The sequence below is a fragment of the Sander lucioperca genome, chromosome 22, assembly GCF_008315115.2.
Source record: "Sander lucioperca isolate FBNREF2018 chromosome 22, SLUC_FBN_1.2, whole genome shotgun sequence".
In the NCBI taxonomy this organism is placed as follows: domain Eukaryota; kingdom Metazoa; phylum Chordata; class Actinopteri; order Perciformes; family Percidae; genus Sander; species Sander lucioperca.
In genome coordinates, this window is record NC_050194.1 from 10763288 (window position 1) to 10791274 (window position 27987).

The window sequence follows — 27987 nt, forward strand, 5'->3', positions numbered from 1 at the left end:
ATTTACCATACAAATAAAAGATGATTCCTCAAGAGTGCAAACCCCATAAATGAGAGCAGGGAGCATCGTAGGATTATTTAACAGTGTTGCATGTCTGAATGTGACATAGTCAAAGAACATTGCAAAATTCTGTATATATTCATTTTGTATTTGATTTCCGTATTACAGTATTTGATTCTTACCTAAACATAGAACAATTTTATAATTATGATTTATATTGTACTTATATATATAAGTATATATATATTATATACTAATATAGAGTTAAAATACAAATGCAAAATCATCACTTCACTGGATGCACACACAACAGAAGTTGTATAGAGACAAACACGGGTGTTGGTGACATTGTCGCTCATCATGACTATATATAATATATGTTCATAGATTATCTACTTAAATGTTTACAATTTAGCTATTTGAATTAACTATTAGTTTAGTCAGGGGGTTTTAAGGTTTGTATTTGTTTATAAAGAAAGATATATACATATAAAGGGGATTGATGTGGAAGGACGTGTGGTATAATTTAAACAAAGGAATGAATGTGGAGATTAAAGTAACAAATGTCTTCCAAAAGTATATAGTATACGATTTGTTAACAAATCCAATCAAACAGCACAGTGTGCTTTCATTATCCCCATTGTGGAGGAGGATGTAATCAAAAGCAAGGACAAACAGGCAAGGCCCAGGACAAATTGCTATTGAGACCAATTCAATGTTTAGCTGGTGTGTGTAAAATGAAGACATAATACAGTATACAGTACAGCTTAAACCAAATATTATTGTATGAAACCACATCATTGCACTCTTCTTCCCCAGTATGGACTAGGAACCTTTATTTGGCTTGATATCGATTTTACCCGAACAGTTGAACTTGTGACACCGCGCTGTCAAAAGCAGGAAGTTAAGAATGTGAAGTATGATGCGGCATCTCCTCTCATTGATCTCATTTCCTCATGTATTATTTTTATTTACGCAGTCTCTAACCACGAGCACCTGGACGTGTTGGGTGTATGCTCTGTAAGGTGAGTATTACCGTCGTGTTATCTGTTAGCGTCACGGTTCACTGAGTTTTCCTCCGCCTGGAACACAACTCTACTGCTAGCACAGCCAGCTAACGTTAACTAACTAGCTGCTCAAACTGACCTAACATCGCTGGTTGCTGGCTTTGTAACAGTTAGCTAATGTTAAGAAGTTGTACTCGTGGACTTACAGAGCTCTCAGTTACCACGTGTCTATTATTATTATTATTATTATTATTATTATTATTATTATTATTATTATTATTATTATTATAAGTCATACTTTACAAAAACAGCGAGTGTGTAAATACATTGAGGGGTTTCTTGTCTCCGGATTTTAGCTCACCCCACAAAGACTTCACCAGCTTAACGACAGCAGGTACGTTGCTAACTTTACAGTAAAACAAGTGTACACAATGGCAGTGACAAAATGTAAAACAAGAAGCAAACAAACGTAGCTATCTCCTAGACGCAAATGTGAAAAGTATCCAAGGATGGCTATTCAAATTACTGTAGCTAAGTTACTTAAGAAAAAACAAACCTACTGAACTTTTCCTATGCTAGCTTACTTGCAAGTTACATTTAAAACCTTGATAACCTCATAAAGCGTGATTGTTGTGGGTACATTCTGATACGGGTAAGTTTTTGGGCCAGCAAAGCATTAAAATGTCTATCATATTGTAATGCAATCATAAATCACAAAGTACCTTGGTGGATTTTACTGCTGAAAGTTCAGTTTCCAGTTTATTAGGCACACCTAGCTAAAACTATTTTTTGGGGGGGTTTTAGTTGATGATTTAAGAGCGAACCACATATAACAGCAGTAATTACATAGGTCGACATTAAAAATCACCCAGGATAAAAATCCAATAAAGTCTGTAGGTATATTTCCATTGTGGTCCTCTGGTAAAACACATATCACGCCACAAGATAAATCAGCACCACAAGATAAGTGCAGACAATACAATCAACATAAAATGCAATCTAATACAACAGCCCTGCTATAATACCTGGCAATACCTGATCCACCTATTATGGTCGATATGGTGGAACATACTACTGATCTGGCAGATCAGTTCGTCCCTAGTATGAAATGCCTTCTGTACTTCCAACTTTGACCAGATGCACAGTGTGTGTGTGTGTGTGTGTGTGTGTGTGTGTGTGTGTGTGTGTGTGTGTGTGTGTGTGTGTGTGTGTGTACCCTTTCAGAGTATTATCTCTAGATTTGTCATACTACAGTATGTGATGTACCTGTCTTCATTCTTCAGGAACACGGCATGCTAACCAAACTGTCTTTGGAGCAAAGGAAAACCAGACCAAAGTGACACTAATGCTGATGATTAGGTAAAGCGGACATGAGTGTGATGATGAAAGGCTGACATTGATATCTGGAGAGCTTTAATCTGTTTATCTGTTTCTGTAAGCTTTCTCTTTGTGTCTGTTATAGTCCCAGAATGGCCTCAGGAATGCAAGAGAAACAGTACACACCATCTCTGCTCAATTTCTTCATTTACAACCCCACATTTGGACCACGGGAAGGAGAGGTGAGGTTGATTCCCAGATGAAAAAAAAATGTTAAGCACGTTTTTCAGCTTCTAATTCAAGTTGTTGTTTTTTTTTTTTAAGGAAGAGAAGAAGATCTTGTTTTACCACCCAAGTGATGTGGAGAAGAACGAGAAGATACGAAATGTGGGCCTTTGTGAGGCCATTGTACAGTTCACCAGGTAAAGAGTTCAGTGCTGTACTTGCAACAGAAGCGGAGTATATCTACTAGGGCTGCACAATATATCGTTTCTTTTTTATTGTCATTGCGAAAGCAACTGGCACAATAAACACATCGCGAAAGGCTGCGACATATTGCTAGACACTCAGAGGTTTTTTGTGTTAGTCGAAAGAAAATATCAGTAGAAAACTGCACTTTAAAATGTAACTGTCATTCTTTTTTTTTTAACGTGGTGCCTTTTTATATTCAATTCAATGTTCAATTAAACAATGTTGGAATGTTTTTCTTTTCATTTGTTTTAAATTCAATTTGTTATAATACATAATATAATATTCAGAATACTGAAAGCAGCAGAAATGCAGAACTGAGTACACTTTAATATCTGTTTATTTATGGAAAGTTATATCGTAATTGCGATATTCAACAATGTTATCGCATATTTTCCTCATATCGTGCAGCCCTAATATTTACAGCAGCATTTTACATTTTCAACATTTTACTGACTGTGTGGATTTTAGTGTGTTTATTTAGCCTTCTGGAATCTTGTTAAGACTTGAGGGCATGAATCTAAAAAGTGTCTTAAATCAAATGAATTTCATGGCTCAGTTTGACAAACTGTGTTATAGAAAACCAAAATGAAAGTGCTGTTTTTTGAGCCTGAGGTATAACAGAATAGGGAAATGTTGCAATAGGTGGTCAGATGCACACTGATCCAAATCTAATGTCTGTAAAAGCGCAAAATGAAGGGGCTGATCATCCTGTTTGGGTGTGTCTCCTTTCTTTTCACGGTCATGTCTTCTATCTTCCAGGACGTTCTGTCCAACAAAACCAGCTAAATCCCTGCACACACAGAAGAACCGGCAGTTTTTCTTTGAGCCTGAGGACAATTTCTGGATAGTCATGGTATCTTAAAAGGCTTACATGTTACATTACTTTGTTGACCGTCTTTGGAGTGTAATTAAGCTATTCCGTTTTGATCTGCTGTTTTAAATTCATTCCCCAGGTGGTTCGAAACCCAATGATCGAGAAACCAAACAAAGATGGCAAACCTCCCACAGTAGAATATCAGGAAGAGGAAATACTTGTGAGTACTGAGAGATACTCATCAACATCTGTATTTCTTTCACAGAATATTGTCATTTTAAAGTTTTACTTACCATGCCCTCTTACCTCTGTAGGACACTGTTTACGGTGCAGTAGTGAGGGAATGCTACAGTATGTACAAGGTGAGTTCCACTATGATTTAGAATCGCTCATGCTTTTAACATCTTTTGCATTTTCCTCCTCTTCTAAAACCCACATAATTACACACCTACAGTACTTCAAACTACCAATGTATAATCCACCAAAAAGAATCCTCTTGTAACAGTGATTTTTTTCCCTTGTGCTGTAGCTCTTCAATGGTACATTTGGCAGAGCAATGGAAGCCGGCGGAGTGGAGCTGCTCATTCAAAAGCTTGAAAAGTTCTTCTACAGGGTAAAAAGCTCAACCGTCCATGATATCCTTATAGTGGATATGTTTTTTTGTTATATAATATCATTAGTTTTTTTTTTTACATACGTACATAGCATATTTTGACCTTGCTTTGACAGCAGGATTAATTTAAACGTACGCACACATAGTTGTTTATAGTGAGTCAGTTCAGCCTGAAAGTCAATGTTTTTTTTAGAAGGGCTGGTCTCCACTGATTATAACAGGATGTTCTTTCTTTGTAAATACTCACTGGGAAAAGCTGTTGAAAAGATGTTTGCAGTCATGCTTCATTTATTTCTTGAGAATTATCTGTCTACGTTAGCTGCCTTCGCCTCATGCTACAGTCACCTCGTCGGTGACTCCAGGCATTAAGCAAAAGTATAAAGAATTCATTTCTAAATAGGGAACACCCTTCTTAAGTTAACACAGGCTTCCCTCTCCACTGTGTAACCCAAAGACAGAGAGAGAGAAAGAGAGAGGCTGGTGGTGTCATGTATCAGGTTGAATGTCAGGAGGATGCAAGCGTCTCCATAGAGCATCAGTCAGTTTCTTATTCCTCTGTCTTTATTGCACTGTAAGCAAGCACCTTATAGGCGGGTAAACTAACCCCTTTCTCTTTTCCTTCTCCCGTGTCTCTGGGCTGTCTCCTGTTATTTATCGGCATGTGTGTGCATCTGCGTGCGTTTCCAGTATCTGCAGACTCTCCACTTGCAGTCCTGCGACTTGCTGGATGTATTCGGAGGCATCAGCTTCTTCCCTCTGGACAAGATGACCTACCTGAAGATCCAGTCCTTCGTCAACAGAGTGGAGGAGAGCCTCAGTCTGATCAAATACACAGCCTTCCTGTATAACGACCAGCTTATCTGGTACGGACCAAACACTTGTCCAAACTATGTGTGTGCTCGGCCTTGAAAATCCACCTGTGGGTTTCTAATTCTATGCGTTAATCTAGGCCACAACCTCATACGACTTGACACATATTTGCAACCATACACCAGTGTCAAACCTAGCATTGACATCTACAAACAAATCATGGCATACTGGGCACACAGAGGTGGCTTTGAACACGATCTGTAATCATCTTTCCAGTTAATGTGCTCCTTGCCATATAAATTGCCTTTAATTGCACTGACAGCCACCTGGCTTGGTGTGTAAGCACGGGGGATTACACGACTCCTAATGAAATGACTCGAGAGCAGTGTGATCTTTCATTGTGAACTGTCACTAGACAAACAAGACAAGAGCCGTTTAATTATTGTCCAACTCAAGCGGTATTGCTCTGGAGTATTTATTGAAGCGTAATTACAGCCAGGGGACACTAATCTGTGTTAACATCTAGCCCATGATGCATAACACACTGAAATATACCGTACACAGGCACACCTTTTTGCTTTTGCTTCCTGGCAGGGTATGTTGTAAAGGGGTCATTTTGTGGTTGGGTCTGCAGGAGCGGACTGGAACAAGATGACATGAGGATCCTGTACAAGTACCTGACCACCTCGCTGTTCCCCAGACATTCTGAACCAGAGGTGAGGAGGCGGGGGTGCACAAGGGACAGATACTAGCTGAAGGAATTATGGGAGACAAATTAAGGGGAGCAAAAAATGAAAGAAACAAAGGAGCACGGGATGTTTGTGTAAGGAGAAGATGTTCACTGCTATCTACCTGCTTCTAGAAAACCATTGCTGAACTGAGAGTGTATGCTCCCAATACGATGCTTCTCCTTGATATAAAAATGTAATGTGATCTTTTTAAATAGTAATGATCCAGAGAGAGCGAACAAGACCACTGATCTGAATATGAGCTGTGGATATTACTTTCACTCTAACCCTTCTTCCTTCTTTTCTCTCTGTTGTCTTCTCTCCCTTTAGTTGGCTGGCAGGGACTCTCCTCTGAGGCCGGAGGTCGCAGGGAATCTGTTGCACTATGGGAGGTAAGTCTCTGGTCCCATGTTATACGTATGTGTACCTTCTTCCTCTGCAGAGGGTTGGGTTAAAACCAGAGTCAGGGGAATTAAGTTAATTGGCGCATCAACAGAGCCGGAGGGGGGAGTATCGCTGCACCTTTTGTGGATTCAGTTTCAGTGTACATATGTAACTAGAGAATGTTTGCTCAGATGTTTGCTGTCTGACAAAACTTGGATCTGCATGATGCTTGAACTAACTTGTTTCTGAAGGTGAAGTGGAGCTGCTGCAGTAGTCCAAGTCTGACTCCTGGTGACCTATCATGAGACAGGAAACACAGCTTTACAGCTCTAACACACTACATTATAAAATAAAATAAAACACACTTGATAAAGGCCAGAAAAATAGTTACAACTAGGGTAAAGTAAAATATTAAATATTAACAGAAAAGATCCATGCAGGAAAAGCTACACAGGAGAGTCGCTTGTAACAACACATAGTGGTTCCACCTAATATATTGAGTGGCATCCTTGGAATCCAGTGTATTAACAGGACAACAGAGAAGTCCTTGTTCAGTTTGTGTTCTTATCTTTTAGATCAGTCGTGAAGGAATTATGGGTCTACGGCCTTTGATGGCTTTTTTTATTTTTAGAACTGAGGAAATTATTTTATGTTTAGCGTGCTAATTGCTTGATTAGGTTCAGTTCATGGTGCCCATTTTGGCAACCCCCTGACCTTTCCTCCAGTGCCACCGTCAAGCCAAACCTTCCACCTTGAGCAACACTTAGATCCATTACATGGTGGCATAAAAAAATAACTAAAGGCCTGACTTCCCTGCAGTTTGCTGTAGATATTCAGGATCTGAGGATGCATCGAAAGCTGAAAGGATATGTCAATTGGCTGAACGACAAAAAATTATTTGGCAACAATTTGGGAGTGCTTTCTTTACATACACACAAATCACTCATTCCAGCATGATTTATTCAATCAATCAATCATGATATATTTAATGTCTTTGTTTTTTTTATTGTTGGTTAAACTAAACAACACATTTGAACACTTGAAAACTTTGATTTCAAATTGTACACTATTTTCTAACATATACAGTAGATCAAACGCGATGAATCGATAAATTGAGAACATAATCAGCAGATTAAATGATAATGAAAGTAATTGTTTAATTAGATTTTAGACAACTCTCCTTTCCCTTAGTGGTTATCAACTAAACTATTGGACAAACTAAAATGTTGACCTGCTGCTTGCGCTAGAGGAAAAGTTAGGGGTTCACCAGAGTCGGTAGGCTTCCTTATTCTTATTCTTTATTTTATAAAGGACAACACACATTAATCAACATTTCTGTAAATGTGCCAGTGTTAGCCAGCCGACTAATTTTCAACTGTAGTCCTTTGGCCAGATGATTTTAGACCCGAGCAACAGGAAACAGCAAGACATTAGTACAGGATAAACTACAGACAGAAGTCAACAAGACGCCATACAGAGATCTAGAGCAACATGCATGGCTTTCTCAGTAAGCCATGCAGAGCTACAGGAAGCAGCAAGACATTAGCACAGTTACACATCAACAGTATCCAGCACCAAATTATTGTTAATCTTTTGAACGTTTTTTTCAAAAATTAAAATGTACATGAATCCAATATATTATTAGCAAATATAAATCAGCCTATTTGTGAAGAAAAAAAACACATTAATGTTGTGCTTACTAGCCTATAGTTAAGGTAGCCACTCACAGATCCAGTTAATGCTGAGGATTCCTTGTGCCACATGTATGTTTAACATTAAATCATGATTTTATAAAAACCATGCCAGCAATTATTGTTTTAATAGCCTAGTATCTTTTACACTAAAAAGGTATATAGGCTTTAGGTCGCCCACACATTGTTGTTTTATACAATCTATGTAGTAGGGGATCCCTGCTCAGTCTCTCTTTCCATTAAGCGGTCCTTGGCTTAAAAAACGTTGAAGACCCCTGGTATACAACATTGAATTCACTTTTTTGAGTGCATCTCTAAAGGGGATAAACTCTTGATTTTAATCATCTGATGGTCTCTCCTCTTAAACCACCACCAGGACAAGCTTTTTCAGTTCCACTCAGGCTCTTTTTTCCTTCTTTTCTTTTTACACTGTTACTAGCATCACAGCCTTTCGGGGTCCTAGTGAGCCTCTCAGATACCTCTTTTTACATGCACACCCATTCTTTGAATATTTACGGAGCCACGCTCTCCTCTGTCACTCCAGGTTTTTGACAGGACCTACCAATCTTAAAGATCCGGAGGCCAAATTCCGATTTCCTAAAATATTTGTCAGCACAGAGGATGGCTACGAGGAGCTGCATCTGATTGTCTATAAGGTAAAGTAAATATGATCTGCTATTTCGTAACAGTCTACAGGCTTAATCATTCATACGGGAGTTTTTTTAATGTATTAAAATAGCGGGGAAGTTGTTATTCATTTTTTAGAATGATTTTCATAATCTGTGATTTATATTGCACTGCTCTTTCAAACGATATGGATTTGTGGGATTAGACAGCAGAATTTTAAAATGATGAAGTGCATCCCATGCCCATCATCACATTAAGATCACGTCTAACCTGTGTGACCCTGGTACTGCATATTACCTGCACTGATCTGCTCTTTTCCAGGCCATGAGCGCTGCAGCTTGTTTTATGATCAGCGGTAAGTGTGCACCATCATCTACTGTACTTACAAGAAAGGATGCCATTAACTTTCACTTCCCTTTTCCTGGTTCATTTCTAAAAATTAAAGTTCCACTGTTTTGGTGTTTTCTAGTATTTAGACCATTTTGCTGCTCATTTAATGCTAAAATATGACTTTCTTCAGCTCATGTCCCATAATGGCTGACTTTATCTCTCCTCCGTCTCTTTGCAGCCTCCGTGGAGCTGACGAGGGACTTCTGTGAACAGTTGGACGGTTTGGTGGGCCCTCAGCTTACTTTGCTGGCATCTGACATATGTGAACAGTTCACAGTTAACCGCAGGATATCGGGGTCAGTTGAGAATCCCCCCCCCACCAATTTCCTAACTAACAACTCACCACCACACTGTGAAGATGACTTGTTTAAGCAATAGCTCATGACAGACCGTGGACTGTTGCGCTTATAGCACAGTTTAGGAGCATTCTTCGGCCTGACCATTTATTTTAGGAGAGAATGTCAGTGAAAATACATTCTATCAGTATCATCTTGTCATATGAAAACAGTTTAGTGCTGCAATTTAATACAATAGCCATGTTGTTTGTCATCAGTTTACAGTCAACCCTTTGTATTAACTCTGCCTGGCTGTCAGCGATAGTACCATAGTACAGCGACTCTAATACCATTGGATAACACCGGGCCACTACTTATGGGTAATTCAAGCAGTGGAGCTTTAAAGACTGGCATCCTGGCCCGCTCTCCTTTAACCCCGGCAGTTAGCTTCAGATACATCCTCGCCTGGAATCCAACACCGGAATCCCTGGCCCGGGAAATTTGATGGGCTCCCTTTTTAATCACCCTAGTAAAGAATCCACTGAATAAATAATGCTGTTCCAAATTCTTCAGCTGGCAATCAGGTCTGTGTCCTGATTTGGCCTTGGGGGGAACTGTAAATAATTATAGGCAGCATAGATTAAAAAAAAAAAATAAGTCACACAAAATATTCCAGCGATGCAATTATAGTACTGTTGTCAGGTAAGCAGTGGTAATACCTGTATGACTGTATCCTCAGCTCACCTTAACAATGGAGTAGGATTAATTAAAATGCACATTTTGCCTTTTGTTGGATGTTATCATCCTAAGTGATTTGGCTTACTGTGTCGTTTATGAATAATGCATGTTTACAGAATGGTATGCCCCAGAGAGACCCGGCTGTAAAATAACTTTAAAGCATTATGTAGAATCCAGAATGGATTGAAGGTGCTTATTTTTTTTTCTTCACTTTACATTTTTGAATGTATCTGTTCTTTTAATTCTGTGTCCATTCAGGCCAGAGAAGGAGCCCCAGTTTAAGTTCATCTACTTCAACCACATGAACCTGGCGGAGAAGAGCACCATCCACATGAGGAAGACTGCCAGTGTTTGCCTCACCTCTGTCCACCCTGACCTCATGAAGATCCTGGGAGACATCAACTGTGACTTCGCCAGGTATACTGTAACTGTTAGCTGTATTTATATTTATCTTTGCCGAATGCCTCCAGACGAGTTTTTATAGTGACTGGCCACACATTATCTTGGTGGCATTGTTGGCCTCCCAGGTAGAAGTAGAGTAGATTTTAAAACTCTCTTCAGCTGTGCAGTGTTTCCAAATTTCACAAAGCCAGGAAAGAACGTGTGTTAAATTACAAATTCTCAATCTTTTTCCCCACAGCGCAGCTGTGTCGTCTTCATCCATAAATGTGATGCTCCTGATAACTTTGTAAACTCGCTCTCTTTTAAAGCAGTCATGAAACTGTAGTCATGTGAGAGTCCCATTTTCAGTCTGTGGTCCATACAGTGGCATCGACATTCATAGCATTCATCCCACTATCAATATCAGTTCCTCTTTTAGTACAGATGTTGTGTAGATGCTGGTTGTCAGCACACTCAAAAGATACAGTGATATTTGTGTAATTAAATATTAGGGAATTCATTAAATGTAGGCCATTTTATGGGTTTTTATTTTTTGTGAGATTGTAGTATTTGAAGAACCTGTGTCATTTCTGACACGAACCATAAGAAATATTAAAGCAGCCATATTATGCTCATTTTCAGGTTCATAATTGTATTTTAAGGTTGTACCAGAATAGGTTTACATGGTTTAATTTTCAAAAAACACCATATTTTTGTTGTACTGCACCGCTCTCTCTCACTGCTGCAGATCCTCTTTTCAGCTGGTCTCTGTTTTAGCTACAGAGTGAGATCTCTTTTCTTCTTCTTCTTCTGTATTATCTTTGATTGCACTCGCACATGTGCAGTAGCTCAGATGTAGATCATGTCAGCTAGCTAGCTCCATAGACAGTAAAAGAAAGGCTGTTTCTACAACTTCAGTATCAGTATCTCACTCTAAACAGCATGGATGGATTTTTTTCAAAGTTTGTATGTGTGTGGAAGCACCAGAGACACAACATAACACCCCAAATCCCAGAAAAAGTGATTTTTTCATAATATGGGCACTTAAAAGTATGTGATTCTTTTAATGACATTTAGGTTTTTTTGTGTAAGTAAATACGTAATCTTAGAACAGTTGACCTCATATCCAAAGAAGCGGCTGTAAATGTGATAGTTGCCTTTCTTTTGGGGTGCTTGGTTCTTTCTGTGTGCCTCCCAGGGTTGATGAGGATGAAGAAATCATCGTAAAGGCTATGACAGACTACTGGGTAGTCGGCAAGAAGTCAGACCAGAGAGAACTATATGTGATCCTCAATCAGAAGAACGCCAACCTGATCGAAGTAAACGGTATGTCTTCACCACCTGGCGATGAGTAAATCTGTGGCATTACCGCCACAGTAGACAATCTGCCTTCATTCTTAATCTCTGCTTCACCCTTAATGCCCCTTTGTCTTGTCTTCGCTACAGAGGAGGTTAAGAGGCTTTGTGCGACGCAGTTCAACAACATTTTCTTCTTGGACTGATGGAGCTGACAGACTGGGACTGTTTCACCACACTAAAAACTGTCAGTGTTGCAGGGTATCATGACAGCATCAGCGTAATGCAATAATTGCATTGTAAAATAAAAAAAAATGAAAAGCTTTGTCACCAAGTTTATTTTTATTTTATTTGACCTATAAAAATTGTAATTTTCTCTTGTAATTAAGTGTAAAGCCAGATTTTAAATGTACTTTATTTTCTTTGATTTTCTTTGTACATACTTGTAGGATTTTGTTGACTGTCACTTTGGATTTCTTTCCAAACCATTTGTTCATCTTTTTTTAAATGAACACATCATGACAATGTCTCAAATGAATTAAAAAAACTGACGCACAAAAAACAGTTAACTCCAGGTTCCTCAGATGATCACTGATACTTTTAAAATAAGATGTCATCATGTCAAAAGTATTGTGGTTTGTAAACAAACTGAGCTAACTTTAAATAAATTAAGAAGCAATTTTACTTGGTGTGAGTAATGAATTTTTTTTTTTTTTTGTTGGAAGATGCACATCAAGTAAAAGCTTTGGACCGCCTTCCAAATGGCAAAATCCGAGATCATGTTTATCTGAAATCAATGAGTCACATTTTCAGATCACAAGAATAAAGTTTTACATTCACTCTGTGGTAATTTTTGTTCAAATTAGGACAGCATATATGTTGTGGAATTACTTTAAAGGAATTGTTTAAAAAAAAAAAAAAAAATGTTTTATAGCATTCATTTCTGCATCTAAAAAAATAACTAATTTGAGGATTAACCTCAATTTTTTCAAACTGGGGCTCTTGGAACATGCCAGGAAATGGATTATAGATATTCACTGTTTCAGGGACGCTGAAACAGTGAATATTGAATTATTTTGTGGGAGCCCAGAATTCTAACAGTACCAGTCTAATCTTTTGATATGTTTTCAAGATAGATATTTAATAATAATAATAATAATAATACATTTTATTTAAAGGCGCCTTTCTCGGCACTCAAGGACACCGTACAGCGATACATAAGACATTTGAAAGCAGCAAAAAAATAAAGAATAAAATAGAAACAACAGAAAGAGGCAGAGCAATTCACATCAAGTGGATGGATAGGATAGCCTGTTGAGGAGGGTGGTGTGACAGATGGTATCAAAGGCTGCACTCAGGTCGAGGAGGATGAGGATGAGGAGGGTGAGGAGTCCAGAATCTGCTGCCATAAGGAGGTCGTTGGGGATTTGATAAGGGCTGTTTCAGTGCTATGGAGTGGGCGGAAACCGGACTGGAACTGTTCATACAGGTTATTGTGGGATAGGTGAGAATGGAGATGAGAGGCTGATGATGATTTAATCAGTTTAATAACATTACAGAGCAAAATTATCTATCGATACTACATGCCAAATAGTTTTAATTTGTATATAAATAGCGTCCCGATCATTGACTGTAAATATTAATAATCTAGTCTATGGTTCCGACTGACTGAGAGTGAGTTACAGACATAAAGTTAACACTCCAGACCAATGGGTGGCATCACATCTTACAGTTATTACCACACCGAAAATAACAATCTGACGAAGAAGTAAAAGAACCAATCAGCACTCACCGTTCCAGTCTGATTTGCAGCCAATCAGCGTCACTTAAGAATTTCAAAAAGCTCACCCGCCATGATTGTTGTGTTTTTCAGGCTGGACTGAGTCCGTTGTGCATTGTTGTTACTGGGCAGCCAGAGGAGAAAGTTTGTTTTTAATAAGCGTTTTATCAGAAAAGATCAAGGTAAGATGCATGTGTTATTATATATTATCTGAAAAGACAGCTTAGATGTTTCGTTGATAACTAAACAGGTAACTTTAAGTCAATGTAGTTCGCGGCTTCCTCCTGCTTCATGATCAGTCGATGCGTTGGCGGTAGCTTAGCCAACTAGCTAACTAATGTTATCACTTTAACGGTAACGTAAGTTGATTACCTTTGGCTAACGGATTAACATTACAGTTTTTTCACTAATTCAATGTATTGCCGTTTTTACGGACTGTATTGTAAACGACAGCTAACATTTAGCTAGTGGTTAACGTTAACCTGGCTAACGTTAAGTAAGCATAACGTTAGCTCAACTTAACGTAAGCTGACTTTAGGTGATCTGGATATTTGACTAACGTTAAACGTTTGTATTGTTATTGTTGAGAGGGGGGCTGTTTGATTCTGGTAAATCCTAATTGGCATTGGCCATCATCGTTATGACAAAATAATACAATAATAAAATATAATAGTCAGTTAATATAGCTCTTTGTTTAGTTAGTTTTGTTTATTTACAAAATCCTATCCACAGATCCCAGTTGAGTTGTTATAGCAGACCACACAACTTAAGTTTTTCATTCCTTAGACCCTGTTCACTTATATTTCATAACAGATATAATATTTGTGGCACTTGACATAACCACTAACATAGGATGCATCTCAGTACCTCCTAATAACTGTCATATGCAGTGTGTACCTAATAATAAGCAATTTTCTGTTCCTCTTCACTCCAGGTACCTGAAGATGGATTCTCGATTTGCTCACCTGCGCCAGCGGGACACCAGTGTGTCCATGCTGAGGGTCAAAATGTCCCGTAGGAGATCTCAGTCCCAGAAGGAGAATCGAGAACGGGCCGTGAACACACGCAGGCAGTTGGCCAAGCTGCAAGAGCTGGAAATGTCTTCCCTGGATGCCTCCATCATGGCCAACATGTCAACCATTCAGGAAAAGACGCTGAACAATGCAAAATCTGCTAAAAGTACGGCTTCATTTTCCAACCCAGCTACATCTCGAACCTAATAACAATGAGGCACCCACAGCACTAACTCTCTATTTTCTTCACAGGCGTGGCTGTGGAAGAGAGGTTGAAACAGCTTGAACGCTGGAAAGAACGTAAGGCTCTTGAGAAGGAGAAAGAAAAGAGAGAGAGGGAGCGTAAAGGGGTATTTAAGACGGGCATGTTTCATCCAAAGGACACCCTTACCATTCCCTCGCTGCCTGTGGTCCCAGCTGCCTTAACCAGAGCTAAGGAGGTGAGGACTCATTAATAGACTAGTATACTCTGTTTACTGTAAATATCTACCCCACTGCTTTTATTCTTATTGAATATGATGACATGAGCTATAGAACAGGATAGCTCTTTGTGGCAGTTGTAATGATGAATGACTCAATGATCATGTCATTTCTGCTTGTCCTTCAGACAAAAGTAAACACGGCTCCATCTCAGAATACCAGGGTCACGCGTTCAATGAAGCAGCAGCAAGTCCAGAGGGTACTACTTTCTTTAAGATAGCCGTCTCATATGTTCTTATTAACTTCCATAAACTAATATGCACTTTGTTGCACCGCTTTTCTTTTGCCAAAATGTCTACAGACTCCAAAGGTGCAGGATCCAAACGCTGCGGCAAAGAAAGGTAAATAAATTGAATGTCCTGTATTTTAAATGAAGCGTACGGTCTTCTGTAACCTGGTGTATTTTAGGTCTGACCTCTCACTCCTCCTATAGCTCAGCCTGCTGTGGAGAGATCAACCAGGACCCGGGTCAAGCCTGCACCAGGTTCTTTTAACCATGTTTGTCAGGGTAAGTAATAAAAGAAGACAAATCCTTGCACATAACGGGACCTTTTAGACCGGCTATCATGTTGGTAGACCCTATTGTGTTCCCTTATTTGCATCTCAATCTGTCTCTGTGTCATGCCATCCTACTGTAGTAGAGCCTGTCGTACGAGCTTTGTCGACCAGGTCAGCCAACAGGCCTCCAGTTACAGCAGCTCCTCTGGTGAAAGACAAACCCAAGCACAAGTCTGCAGGTATACACTGAGTAAAGTTAAAAAAAAAAAAACAAACAAAAAAAAAAACTGTACATCCATGTAGTTTCTGGTGCAGGACAAAACAATTTAATGTACAAAGAAAGTGAGTGAAGTCCACACAACAGCTGAATGCTCTGGAAAAATACTTTAATTTAACAAAATACTTTTAATTTCACAATTAAAGTATTTATTTTTTTCCGGCTCACACAGTGCCTTATTTGCACAAGTGTTTTTCCGGAGCATTCAGCTGTTTGTGTGTGTGTGCGTGGACTTCACTCATTTTCTTTGAACAGACACAGTTTAAGCAGTTTGTTATTATACTGTACTTTGGCATTAAAACTGCAAAGGCACAGAAGATGTGACCATCAAAGCAAATGGAATGAGATACTATTGTTCTACAAAACCACTCTTTATATCTTTTAAATGCCTGTTCTTACCCCTCAGATGTAAGAACCACAAGGAGCAGAGCATTTGTCAGCCATGTGGCCCCCCCTTCTGACCGAGAAAGGAACTTCAAAGGTATTATTAAATGTTAGAGACTGATCAGTTTTACATTTCTGATGTGAACAATTGTTATAACTTTTAACACTTTTGTTTTTGTGAATCTTTTAATATGCAGCAACTGTCACCACTATTGAGCCTGCAGTGCCCATGGTGAGCATTTCTGAGTTTTACAGTGTGTTAAATCTATTTTTTTTTTAATTTATTTTAAAACCAGTAACTGGTCATTAATTAGTTTACTGTTTCTTTCTTGTGTAGGAGCCCGAGCTGACGGAGCCTGAGATGCAGGAGACAGAGGACAAACCTCGTCCCCCAAGCCCGGCACCGTGCTCTGAAGAGGAAGGCATGGTGGTGGACCAAGCTCCGGCCGGCTCTCTCCCTGCTGCCGATCCCGTTGAAGCGTTTTCGTCTTTTGCTCCAGAGGGTTTTAAATTCCAGGCTCCCACCGGTTTGTCGTCCTTCAAGTTGGAGCCTCTCACTCCTCGCTCAGCAGACGCCTTCCTTACACCAAGGTCTGTCTTGTTTTCCCTTTTTTGTTTGTCGATTTTGTTGATGTTTAAAACGCTGCATAACTTTTAATATTTTTATTTTGTTGCATGTATGCCCAATTATGGCAGTAAATATTAAACGACAACGTACCGGACTAGATTTTTGTCTTTGGAGCATCTGAGAAATGGATGATGTGGAGTGTTTCCTATCTCAATGCCATGTTATTATTTCCACCTAGCCCCAGCTTCATTCTTCCAGAGGTCCCCCCTTTCAGTGTCGAGCCTCAGGCTGAGCCAAGCAAACCCTCTCCCTCCCTACCGCGTACATCTCCCACAACGGCCCCTCCAACTCCAGGCATCCCCCTGGAATCAAAGCATGACGTACTATACTTTAGGTGGCATATCTATTTTTCTTTCTTCGAATCATTGATTTTCCATCTACTTTTCAGTTGATTCAAACTCTTTACAATCATTTCTTTTTTTCTTTTTTTTTTATATTATTCAGATCGGAAATTGCCAATGAGACGGACAGACTGACGACTCTGAGTGTCCACTGGGAGTCTAAAGTGGAGGATGAGTCCATCCCAGAAGAGAGTGAGTGTGTCATGCTGAATGTGTGACTATATTTGGGGTAGTATGACATTATTCCTTAAAGTGAACAACTGTAATTCAGTGTCTTTCTGGCTCTTGTCTGTTTTAGTGAGAGACTGCATGCGTACTGCAGTAGGCCAGGCCAGGCTGTTGATGAAAGAGCGCTTTGCACAGTTCAGCGGTCTGGTGGACGACTGCGACCTGGGCCGAGGCGAGAGGATCACCACCTGCATGGACCTGCAGGGATTTTGGGACATGGTGTATTACCAGGTGAGCGCCCACACGAGAGGGACAACACATTGTTTCAGGCACCAAATGCATAAGGAGACTGGTAATTATATATGATCTGTACTTATGCCATCTTTCAGGTAGAGGATGTGTACAAGAAGTTTAACGCTCTCAAAGAAGCAGAGAGCCGGGGCTGGGTGGAGGAGCACAAGCCCCCACCACCGCCGCGACAGAGGAAAGGAGTGAAGGTGAAGACGTGTGTGTGTGTGTATTGTATATTATATACTGTATACATGCTATGTTTAGGGGCAAAAGGTGTCATGATGTGGAGGTAAAGACAGTGTGCCTGTCCTGTGCTTTTGACAGAAACCATCAGCTGCACCTGCCAAGCCAACAGGAACTAAAGTAGCAGCCAAGTCTCGCCTAGCTGCTGTGAAAGCGGCCATGAAAGCCAGACAGCAGGCAGAGAAGGCAGCAATGGATGTCGGAAACAATCCAGCAGAGCCCCAACCCACTGACACGGTGGTCTTTGACGGAGGCTTCTTCCAGGTGGAGAGCCCAGCCAGACCATCAGGTAAGAGGAAAGTAACTAAGGCCTTGCTTTTCAGGCCATCTGTCAGTATTTGCTTGTGTACTCTCCCCACCACCCCCCCTCTGCACAGCTAATAACAGTGTTGTCATATAGTCATGTCTGTAGGTTCCGCAAGGAGATCCAGCCGTCTGAGTGCTGCTGTGTTGCCTCAGGCCTCTCCCTGCTCCAGCTACCTCTCGCCTAGAAGAGTCAGTCGGCGATCCCTTGCACTGGCACAGACTCCCCTTCACACCATGGCCTCTCCTGCTCAGCCCGTCCACACTCCTGCCCACCTCAGTCGTGCCCTCAACCGAACCCCAGCACAAATGCCAAAGTCTCAGCGTGGCACTCCTCAGTCATCCCAGAAGAGAAAAGACACTGTAAATGTCTCCCTTTGTTTCTCACCTGTCAAGGAAGCGCTTTCAGATGACAGCCAGCCTGAAGGAAGCCCTGCTCGCCCGTCAGAAACAGTCCCCACACTGGAAAACGCGGCTTCTGTTCCTGAATTGAGCACGGCCACACCCGTACGTTCACTTCCATCCATTTCTGTAGTCGAGGAGCAAGACGAGCCAGCTGAAGCGGTCGATGTTGACCTCCCTCTCTCTCCAAGACTTTCCCTCTCTCCGTGCAAACCAACTCCAGCAGTGTCCCAGGCCCCTGAGCCCCAATCTCTGAGTTTCATGTTGTCGCCCTGTGTGACTCCCAGCCAGCCTTCCATCTCCTTCCCTCCTGCTGTGGAGGCCCAGGAGTCTGTATGTCATACACCAGACAGCTCAGTTGTTGAGGTAATCACATTTTCAGGCTTCACTACCTTGTTTTGCATTACAAAATCTAAGCCTTATACATAGGATGCCGTTTTATTAAATTTATTTCTCTTACTATACAATAATCATTATTCTCTTGTAATTTCAGGAAATTCCTGGTTTGGACTTTGAGCGTTACCTCCAGCCTTCACAGAGATGCAGCCTGTCACCGCGGGAGACAGTCACCTTAGATACGCTGTCCCCCATGGCAGTGGATGTAGAAATGGAGAGTCCCGGAGCTCAGTCAGAGCACCTGCTTACTCAGCAAGAACCAGGTATGATTGATGCCCATGATGAGGTACCACACACACACACACACACACACACACACACACACACACACACACACACACACACACACACACACACACACACACACACACACACACACACACACACACACACACACACATACACACACACTACACCTGGGCTTTATACCTTAACACTAATGGATGCTTAAGTTGAAGAAGGCAGGATTTCTTCATTGAAATTTGTTTTGAAGTTAGCAAAACTAGATTTTATATGGAAGAAATGTGAGTAGTAGTTTTAAGAGTGCATCTTTAATAAATTATCAATCATTACATTTTATCACCCAAAACTTTTAGACAATGTTGTGATTGCCTGGTTATAAGGGAATACCACACTGAACTTTCTTGGGCAAAAGTTTATTTTAAACTTGTGTTTTTAAATTGCACGTTTCACTGTCTTCACTCATTGTTATGCTCACTTCTCATGTTGCCACAGCACATCCAGCAGAGCCTTCCGTGTTAACTCTTCAGTCACCAAAGGTCAATGTGTTTTTTTTTGTTTTTTTTTTGTTTTGTTCTTTTTTATAAATATTGGCCTTTTAAATCCACATATAACTCTTAACTATTACCTGCATGTCTTTAAGCCTTGTCATTGCTGAATATATTTTCTTTGTGCATTTTTCAGGCCCAAACAGCAGAGTCCATGCTTCTCTTCACCCCGGACCTGAAGGACCGGATACGCCAGTCTGTCTGTCCGAGTGACCTCATGGTCTTCACCCCTCCCCTCTAAAAGACACGTTCTTTCAAATATTTTTATTTTTTAACATATAGCAACTACTTTTGTTACTTGGAGAAGAAAAAATGTATCTGAGTTGTCTACCCAATTAAAGTTCTAGTTTTAACTATGGAAATGCCGATTACTCCTTATTTTACATTGGAGCACAAATTGGCAGTGCACTCAATGCTTTTATTACTCACTGTACTTGAAGGCTTTATGCATTTTGTTTGTTTGGACTGTGTGGATAGTTCAGGTACAGAACAGTTGCCTTTATCGTGTTTCTAAGCTGCATCTTGTGACATTTACCAGCCTCCTTATTCCCTGTAACACAATACAGTACAACACTGAGCTCTACACATGTCTATGGCACATTAATATTAGTACAGAAGCAGTAGGATGATTTGGGACTTGGTGAAGACAGTTTACATGCAAGACAGAGGTAATACTGGAATGGGAGCCACAGGTATGGAAAGGGATGAGATGCCACCTAGTGGCTGTGTTTATGTAGATGCTTGGCTTTAATTTCTCATTTCAAAACTGGTCAGTCAAATCTTTCAGCCTCTACAATAGAGTCCTCAGACTATTTCAACACCATAAACCCACAATACATACTGTAAAGGAATCTTAAACTGAGTGCCACCACTGCTGTTGTACCTGGTTAAATCCTATATAACTAAAACATTGACTACATTCATACTGCAAACTGACCCAACAAAAAAACGAAATGAATAGCTAGAATTGTACTATTGGCTGGTTCTTTGTTGGGCCTTGGCCAGAGCGATGTGTCTCTGGGCCTCCTGGCGGAGTGTTTCCTCCTTACTGTTTTTGGACACTAACTGGTTATGTTCAAAAGCCGGGAAGAAAAAGTGGTTAAAGAATTGATGGATTGTCTGGTTCCAGAGCTCCATGTCCCAGTCTTTGGCCTCCATTCCTCTGGTTAGCACGCCCTTTCCTTCACCTGTGTGCTCTAGAGGAAATATGAGACGCATGAGATAAATATTACTATATATATATATATATATATAAAAAATACATATAAAAAATACATTTATTACAGTCATTGCAATGAATGTCCTTTTCATTTTCGAACATGGCATATATGAGCTAAAGTCCTTTTCCCTTCTATGATTTATACATAAATATATGTATGTATCAGGGATGTACAGGACAAAAATTCTGCCCGGGACTCTGGGATGGAGATGAGAGCGTGTGACATAGAACCTTTTTTTGGAAGTAATTTTAATAGTAGTAATAATACTACAAAAAGAGACCAAAACAACCCAACACAAAGTTATACAGCCCTGCACACTGCACTTGTACCTTTCAGTGTATCTTTGCTGGTTCCTCCTGCTTCATACTCCTGCCTGTTCTCCTCTTCTTCATTTTCCTCATCACCACCACCATGACTGGATTTAACTAATAATAGTAATAATGATCAACTTGAATACGTTGCATACTTCATTTACATACAAAATAAAAGACTTGTGAAAGACTAAAATTATCGGAATATATTAATGACTTTAGGAAGTCATTGTTATAATAGCATAATAAATGCATATTCCCTTATAACCCCGCTCTGACCTAGCTAATGCACACATATTATTGCCAAACGTGCCAATAGTGCACCTGTCATGTCTCTTCCGCTGGGGTCCTGCTCCTGCTTCATCACCAGTGCTGCTCTCCCTGACAGTGCTAACCTTGGCCTTCCCACTAAGGAACGTCAGTTAATTTAGCGCATTTTGCCGCATCCTGCTCCAACAGTTTTTTTTTTTTCTTTTTAATCGTAACTTCTCCGCGCCGCCCATTTCTCTCTCATCTCCACCACCACCACCTTTTTTTCGTTTTGACATTTTCAGTTTTCTCTGTGTAACCAGCGAGTCTAAACAGTCTGTGTAACTTCAGAGGGAAGTAAGTGACAAGGCTGAGGGTCAGGCTGAGCCAATCACATTTAACAAAAAGCGGAGCAGTCCAAGTTGGGAGGGGCGGGCCGTTCGGCTGCTTCTTGTCCTGTCTATATTGAATATAACATTGCACTTTTCTTCTCTTTTTGCACTTCTGGTTGGCCGCAAACTGCATTTCGTTGTCTTTGTACTTGTACTCTACACAATGACAATAAAGTTGAATCTAATCTAAAAAAAAAAATCTCTAAATTGACAGTATTAAACTGGCCTAGTCTTATGGCTGGGCCAGACCTCCGTTTTTCACTGCTGCTAATGCGACAGTCAGCCAAACAGCAGTGGCAGCAAAAAACTGTCCTGTCCTGACACTGTCCTGTGACACCCAGACACTGTCCTGTGATTCATGGTTGTTACAGGACTGTCTGGGTGTCACAGGACAGTGTCTGACTGTCCTGGGACAGTCATGGGAGTCACAGGACAGTGTCTGACTGTCTCGGGACAGTCATGGGAGTCACAGGACAGTGTACAGGACAGTGTCTGGCTGTCCCGGGACTCTCCTCAGGACACTACTAACAGGACAGGACAGTTTTTGCTGCCACTGCTTCTCCAGCCAGCCCAGAGAGCCGTACTGTCACCTGTGTAACTGACATTTGAAATTAAAATATGACGGTCGGGATGGACCGGCCTTTCGGGAAATCTCCCTAACCTGCCGATGGCCAGTCCGCCCCTGGTATATTTCTTGTATAAGTACAGACAATACATTATTTGACCCAGAACCTAAACATAACCCAACTTAACATACCTGCTGCCTGAGGTTTCTCGTTGATTTTAGTCTCGTCATCTTGTTGACTCTCCACTTCTTGAGCAGTGGATAGTCCTGCTTTGCCACTTGTCTATATGTGCAATTTAATGTTATTAAAGATTTCAGCAAAGACATAGCCAAGCTCATAGCATATTTCAATATATCAACAGCAGGGGCATAACAACACTGATATCAATACTGGATTTTGTTTGCATGCTAGATTGCCTGTTGCAACTGACCTCCACTGACTTGAAGCTGGAGATTTCAGGAGTGATGGGGGAATTCACTGGAGCTGTCACCTGGATAGAAAAAAAACCCAAAAAAGTAAGTCCTTTGTTTTGTGTGTGCAGAATTTACAGTTTTATCCATTTTCTGTAATTCCCAAAACAACTGCACTCTACATAGAGTGAGTGAGGAGGCCATTAGAGGCTTTAGAAAGAATCTGACCGACTGGGAAGGGCTGTTTGGCGTCTGCAAGATGTTCTCGCTGGCCTCCACCTCAGGGAGATCCCTCCTGGCCTCAGTGTCAGGGCTGGACGGTGACCGGACCTCCTCCAGGCCTTCAGAAACAGGCTGACACTTCACCTCTAGGTCTTCAGAAACAGGCTGACACTTCACCTCAGCAGAGCCCAGAAGTACCTCAAAAAACTCCAGGAATGTAATCTAAAGCAGGAGTGGGAACAATAGAAGTGTTACAGAGGGGGAAAGGAATACACAAAAAAGAGTAAGTAGATGAATGCTAATCTGTCAATGGGCACTGAGAAATAATTAATTTGTCAACTGGTGTAAACACCACAGACGGACCTCCAGATCCAGACAGGAGGACAGGTTTCTGTGGTCACGGCTCTCTGCATTGATGACCTGCAGCAATCTCGCTGTGGTCAGGTTATTGTCCAGCAGATGGAGATCCTGGCAGGGGTTACAATAAACTAATCAACACAATGTTATCATAAATGTGCTGAATGCTGGTAAAAGTTTGTTTTTCCAACCATATAATATGTAGTAGTAGATTTAATTCTTTCAAGTCACTCAAAATTGAACAGCCCTCTGGTTTTGTTGTCATTACAAGCAACAGAAACTGCATCCATGTCTTATGTTAAGTGGTAGAAATGAATAAGAAGAAGTTAATATGTATGGTAATCTTCGTGTTACAGTCTGTTGTACCCTGAACATCCACAGCAGGTGTCGGCAGGTCATGGTCTGGTCCTCTCTGGGGGCTGCATTGACTTTACAGTAAGCCTGATAGACTTCATAACTCTTCTTTAAGTAGTTCACAGCCACAACTGCACAGTCTGGCTGCCTAAACAGGAAGCCTGGATCACATATAGTTAATAAGCACAGCTATTACTGCATAACACCATGACAAATTCCTTGTATGTGCAAAACGTACTTGGCAATAAAGCCCTTTCTGATTCTGATAATATAGACCTAAGCAAGGGTGTTGAATTAGTTTCTGTGGGTGTGTCGCCTCAGACAAAAACACCCAACGATCGAGAAACCTGAAAGCCGAAGCCCTGATAGACAGAAACCTATTTTTTCCTCCACTCTTTTGCTCAAACTTATTAAATAACTAATTTGCTATCTTAATTTCCAATTGAGGCTTCGTTTGCAGGTTCCTCTGTCTAATACATGTGTGTGCACATGATGTTTTAATATTATATTGTATTATAATATAGCACCTTTTACATTCTTAGCATTAGGAAGGATGTTGTCTGTCATCAGTTTGGAAAAGCAGGCAGCCAGAAGGTTGTTTTGTGACCTGCGAAAAGAGAAGTGACGTTTGAGCTAAATGCTAAAGTCAAAATGCTAACATGCTGATGTGAAGCAGCTATAATTAGCACTGTAGTACTGGACAAATTACAATTTTGTTGGGATCACCAAAGTTATCAGGATTTATTCTGAGAGGAACATAAATGTGTGTACTAAATCTCATGGCAATCCATCCAATAGCTTCAGTCTGGATCAAGTGGCCGCTATTGCCAACCCGAGAACCATGCCGCTAGCATGGCTAAAAACTAGACTGTTATTCTTAGATACTTAAGAGTTCATAATTAAGAGATAGGTGTGTTTCATCTACTGGTGATGATCTGGAGTCATTCCTTACATCATTTCCTTATGGTAAATGTGGTAGGCCACAACCACTAGACAGCTGATGAGCCTATGCAGAAGCATGGGAGTGAAAGGAGAGTGGAGCTCTGCTGTTGCGGCATCCTCTGAGACACAGAGTAAAACCATTAAGCACAAAAATACTGTAATTACCGAGCAATCACTGTCGTGTCCGGTATGTGTGAGGTGTATTAAGTATGTAGGAGAGCTTGTGAGTGCTAGTCCTTCTCACCTATGATCATATGGTCTATCTGTGTCAGAGTGATGTTGTAATGGTGGATGTTACAGTCTTTGAGAAGGCGCCAGAGCTGCAGGCGGGACAGCTGGAAGATGTTATTTGAGGAGTGGGCATGGCCAAGTCTTTTGTAGAAACTATAAATGGACCTCAGCTCACTGTCTTGCTTCAGCACCTCAAACTCCACCTGTTACACGTGAGCCACAGGGCAAGAGCAGGGGTGAGAATAAGGACGGGGGTAAAAGAGCGTATGTTGACAATGTTGCCGTGTGAAGCGGGACCTGACCTGTTTACGCTCAGTGTCACGCTTTCTCTCAGGGATTTTCTCCAAAAGACATTCAATGCCCAAAGAGATGTTGGGTTCTAAGATAGATGAACCTGTAACCAGATACAGAATTGTAAGCCATTAAGGATTTTCAAACTGTAACACTGTTAATTATCTCCTTGATGGCAGGCTGAACATTTTGAATTAACTGTAGGTGTTTACCAGACAGAGTGGGAGCTTTGTTTCCATTCAGGTTGTGTGTCATCATCAGATCGTCCACAAACTCTCCTTCAAAAACATGCCCATCCTCAAAAGTGAATTTTCCCTATGAACCATTTAGTACAGTCACTTTTAGAAATGCTTGTAATTACATACATGTGTATCATAGGTGAGCACTGAGTTTGAAATGAATGCCAGATCTTTCATCTTTTGCTGTTTATAACGCACTACTAAAGCATTTAATAACATGTATTTTAAAATTCCAAGCAAAGGAGCCTCCAATCTTTTTCACCCTGAATTTGAGGACATATGTGTATTGACTGTAAGAGGCAATTCTATATCGTTGATTAACCTTCCCATGTTTTTTATTCTTCCTCCATCCGTTTTCATACATCGCACCACCAGCGTAGTAAAAGGTCCCCTGTCCGTGCCTCTGACCCTGAACGAAATCCCCTGTGTACTGATTGCTCTGAGAATACAGGGATCCATCCGCTGGCCTCGGGATCCAGACGTGTGTGCCTCGTCCATGCTGCCCGGAGAAGAGAACAAAAACAGGAACAGGATAAAAAAAGCTACTGTCCTGGAATTTGTGCAATATGGATATGTTGGCGTCAGCGGTGTGCTTTCATACCTGGACTCCATTCTGCCACATCCCAACATACTGCTGTCCCAGTTTCAGCCACCTCATCGTGCCCTCTCCATGTCTCAGGTTGTTCTTCCACTCACCAGAGTACATGTTACCAGAGGGGTAGCTGTTAAGACACAGATGTCACCCTGGGGCAGTTCAAATGCCACTCATGCTACATATTAGATCATCCATACATACCGTCTCACTCCCCATCCCTCTCTGTTGTTGTTCACCCAATCTCCTTTGTACCAAGAGGTCTTACCGTGGTTATAATACACTTCACCCTAACACAAAGAGAACAAGTTACAAAACAAATCTCTAAAAAGGCCGTACCTGATATGAAATGGTGGATCATACCTTTCCATGCCTCTTGCCCTGATCCCACTGCCCTGTGTATGACACACCATTCTTTGCACATTTGTAGGTTCCAGTCCCATGTCGTGTACCATTGTACACTTCCCCCTTATAGGAGCTGCCATCTGGCCAGGTGTAGGTACCCAGGCCCATGGGCATGTTACACACAAATTCTCCCTGTTCGATTAGAAATGTAAAAACCCTGTCAAACTCCTTATTTAAAATCAATTTTATTTGACCACACTTTTTATTTTTATTTTGTATTTATACATGGTGCATGTTTAGTAATGCTATCTACACATGGGCTAATGTAAAGCAATTTTAAACACATAAAATTTAAGATAACCTCATATTTCAATCCGCCTGCCAGTGTGAAGACACCACATCCATCCATAAGTCCCTTGGAAAACATCCCCTTCAGAAAAAGAAAAGAGTGACTTTATGAATTTTTTTTTTTTTTAACCTTGGAGCATAGAACACATTTCTGGTGCCTTTTCAGAGAATGCATTTTAAGCCATGACTAAAAGCATTCCTGTCATTGCATTACGCAAGAGCATGACAACTGACTGCATTTAAAAGCACATTTTTCATTTAAAGGTGATCTAAGTGATGTGACGCGTTTTTTAGGCTACAACATTTTTTGTCACATACAGCAACATCTCCACACACACATCTACTAGCTGCCTGTCCCCTGAACAAACTGTAAAAAAAAAAACCGCGGTCTCTGTAGACAGCCCAGGCTCCACAAACGCCAACAAAAACAAACTGCGCCAACCTGCCCAACGAACCATAACAAACAGTGTTCCAGCCAATAACTGACAAGGAAGAGTTGGATGCTGCTGCAGTGATGGCTCAACCAGCTCCTTCTTGTCAGTTATTGGCTGGAACACTGTTTGTTATGGTTTGTTGGGCAGGTTGGTGCAGTTTGTTTTTGTTGGCGTTTGTGGAGCCTGGGCTGTCTACAGAGACCGTGTTTTTTTTTTACAGTGTGTTCAGGGGACAGGCAGCTAGCGGATAGTGAGGAGATGTTTGCTGTATGTGACGAAAAATGTTGTAGCCTAAAAAACGCGTCACATCACTTAGAGCACCTTTAAGTAAATGGACAATAACATGTTCAACAATACAATTATTTATAAAGTAGCCTACGCATTTACTGTATTGTAAAATCAAATATATGGTCTTTTCCCGAGGTTTCAAAATTCATCTTAAGTTACCTTGTACGTTTGGCCTCCTTCAAAACAAGCAACCCCTTCTCCATGAAACTGGCCTTCCCAGGTTTCCCCTTCATATCTGTCAATGAGACACCAAATGTAACAATGTTACACACGTCCCTGATATTCATTGGTATACTAAAAAAATGATGTAATTAATGAGCGATTTAGCTAGCTACCTCTGTACAATTAAGCTAAAAAGTGTGGGGAGTTCGTAAATGTCATCATTCTCGGGATGCTCCTCTTGGAGGTCCGTTTGGTTTTGTTCCACATCCGCTGAACTCGCTTTTAAACTATCAGAGCAGCTCACTAACTTTCTTTTTTCGCTTTCATTCGCTGTATGTGGCAGCTCTGGATTTCCGCACAATTGCTCGTGTTCCTGTTTATCGGTTTTCATCGTTATCTTCTTCTATTCCCCCTGTGTAATTTTACGCATAGACAGATTTTACGCCGTTTATGTATCTCTCGTGCAAGTTCCTCTCCATGGCAACGGCGAAGGGCGCTCA

General features: G+C 40.8%; 3 protein-coding genes across 13 annotated transcripts; 2 read left to right on the forward strand and 1 right to left on the reverse strand.

Annotated features, from left to right (window-relative positions):
- The first annotated feature begins 766 nt into the window (after positions 1-766).
- Positions 767-12226, forward strand: ccz1 (CCZ1 homolog, vacuolar protein trafficking and biogenesis associated). 5 transcript variants are annotated; one of them, XM_031291358.2, is made up of 18 exons: positions 767-1025; positions 1364-1401; positions 2291-2366; positions 2470-2566; positions 2649-2746; positions 3555-3648; positions 3749-3829; positions 3924-3971; positions 4139-4222; positions 4910-5085; positions 5667-5748; positions 6091-6152; positions 8380-8491; positions 8784-8817; positions 9031-9148; positions 10124-10282; positions 11445-11572; positions 11693-12226. In XM_031291358.2, exons 1-18 carry the CDS (start codon positions 787-789, stop codon positions 11746-11748), a joined length of 1782 nt encoding a protein of 593 aa, XP_031147218.2. In that variant the 5' UTR covers positions 767-786; the 3' UTR covers positions 11749-12226. The 5 variants fall into 5 exon arrangements, with proteins under 5 accessions (XP_031147218.2, XP_035853345.1, XP_035853344.1 ...); XM_035997452.1 differs by having other exon boundaries at positions 861-1025; positions 2284-2366; XM_035997451.1 differs by lacking the exon at positions 1364-1401 and having other exon boundaries at positions 876-1025; positions 2284-2366.
- A 1129-nt stretch (positions 12227-13355) lies between these two features.
- On the forward strand, positions 13356-19837 carry dlgap5 (discs, large (Drosophila) homolog-associated protein 5). 5 transcript variants are annotated; one of them, XM_031291254.2, is made up of 19 exons: positions 13356-13504; positions 14257-14501; positions 14588-14775; positions 14943-15014; positions 15117-15156; positions 15249-15323; positions 15454-15552; positions 15997-16071; positions 16172-16206; positions 16312-16565; positions 16781-16936; positions 17047-17135; positions 17242-17402; positions 17501-17608; positions 17727-17934; positions 18046-18716; positions 18844-19009; positions 19459-19525; positions 19671-19837. In XM_031291254.2, exons 2-18 carry the CDS (start codon positions 14267-14269, stop codon positions 19506-19508), a joined length of 2682 nt encoding a protein of 893 aa, XP_031147114.1. In that variant the 5' UTR covers positions 13356-13504; positions 14257-14266; the 3' UTR covers positions 19509-19525; positions 19671-19837. The 5 variants fall into 5 exon arrangements, with proteins under 5 accessions (XP_031147114.1, XP_031147111.1, XP_035853342.1 ...); XM_031291251.2 differs by having other exon boundaries at positions 19482-19525; XM_035997449.1 differs by having other exon boundaries at positions 18058-18716; positions 19482-19525.
- Positions 19624-27983, reverse strand: rsph10b (radial spoke head 10 homolog B). 3 transcript variants are annotated; one of them, XM_031291257.2, is made up of 19 exons: positions 27661-27983; positions 27485-27560; positions 26617-26685; positions 26274-26447; positions 26115-26200; positions 25920-26040; positions 25641-25817; positions 25292-25394; positions 25091-25167; positions 24802-24991; positions 24568-24676; positions 24143-24222; positions 23628-23776; positions 23268-23372; positions 22911-23126; positions 22703-22762; positions 22464-22554; positions 21084-21179; positions 19624-20730 (listed from the first exon to the last, which is right to left on the reverse strand). In XM_031291257.2, the coding sequence occupies exons 1-19, from the start codon at positions 27876-27878 to the stop codon at positions 20507-20509; spliced, it is 2421 nt and encodes an 806-aa protein (XP_031147117.1). In that variant the 5' UTR covers positions 27879-27983; the 3' UTR covers positions 19624-20506. The 3 variants fall into 3 exon arrangements, with proteins under 3 accessions (XP_031147117.1, XP_035853343.1, XP_031147116.1); XM_035997450.1 differs by having other exon boundaries at positions 19624-20721; positions 25091-25182; XM_031291256.2 differs by having other exon boundaries at positions 25091-25182.
- Between the last annotated feature and the right edge of the window lie 4 nt (positions 27984-27987).

Bases quoted from the DNA above. Each gene is read 5' to 3' on its own strand.
- ccz1 (XM_031291358.2), top strand. From the start codon at position 787: ATGAAACCACATCATTGCACTCTTCTTCCCCAGTATGGACTAGGAACC. The intron at 3,649-3,748 runs GTATCTTAAAAG...TTCATTCCCCAG, and splicing joins ACAATTTCTGGATAGTCATG to GTGGTTCGAAACCCAATGAT. The intron at 8,818-9,030 runs GTAAGTGTGCAC...GTCTCTTTGCAG, and splicing joins AGCTTGTTTTATGATCAGCG to CCTCCGTGGAGCTGACGAGG.
- dlgap5 (XM_031291251.2), top strand. From the start codon at position 14,267: ATGGATTCTCGATTTGCTCACCTGCGCCAGCGGGACACCAGTGTGTCC. The intron at 16,566-16,780 runs GTCTGTCTTGTT...ATTTCCACCTAG, and splicing joins GACGCCTTCCTTACACCAAG to CCCCAGCTTCATTCTTCCAG. The intron at 19,010-19,481 runs GTATGATTGATG...ATGTTGCCACAG, and splicing joins GCTTACTCAGCAAGAACCAG to CACATCCAGCAGAGCCTTCC.
- rsph10b (XM_031291256.2), bottom strand. From the start codon at position 27,878: ATGAAAACCGATAAACAGGAACACGAGCAATTGTGCGGAAATCCAGAG. The intron at 26,686-27,484 runs GTAACTTAAGAT...CTTTTTCTGAAG, and splicing joins AAGGAGGCCAAACGTACAAG to GGGATGTTTTCCAAGGGACT. The intron at 26,201-26,273 runs GTATGATCCACC...TCTTTGTGTTAG, and splicing joins AGGGCAAGAGGCATGGAAAG to GGTGAAGTGTATTATAACCA.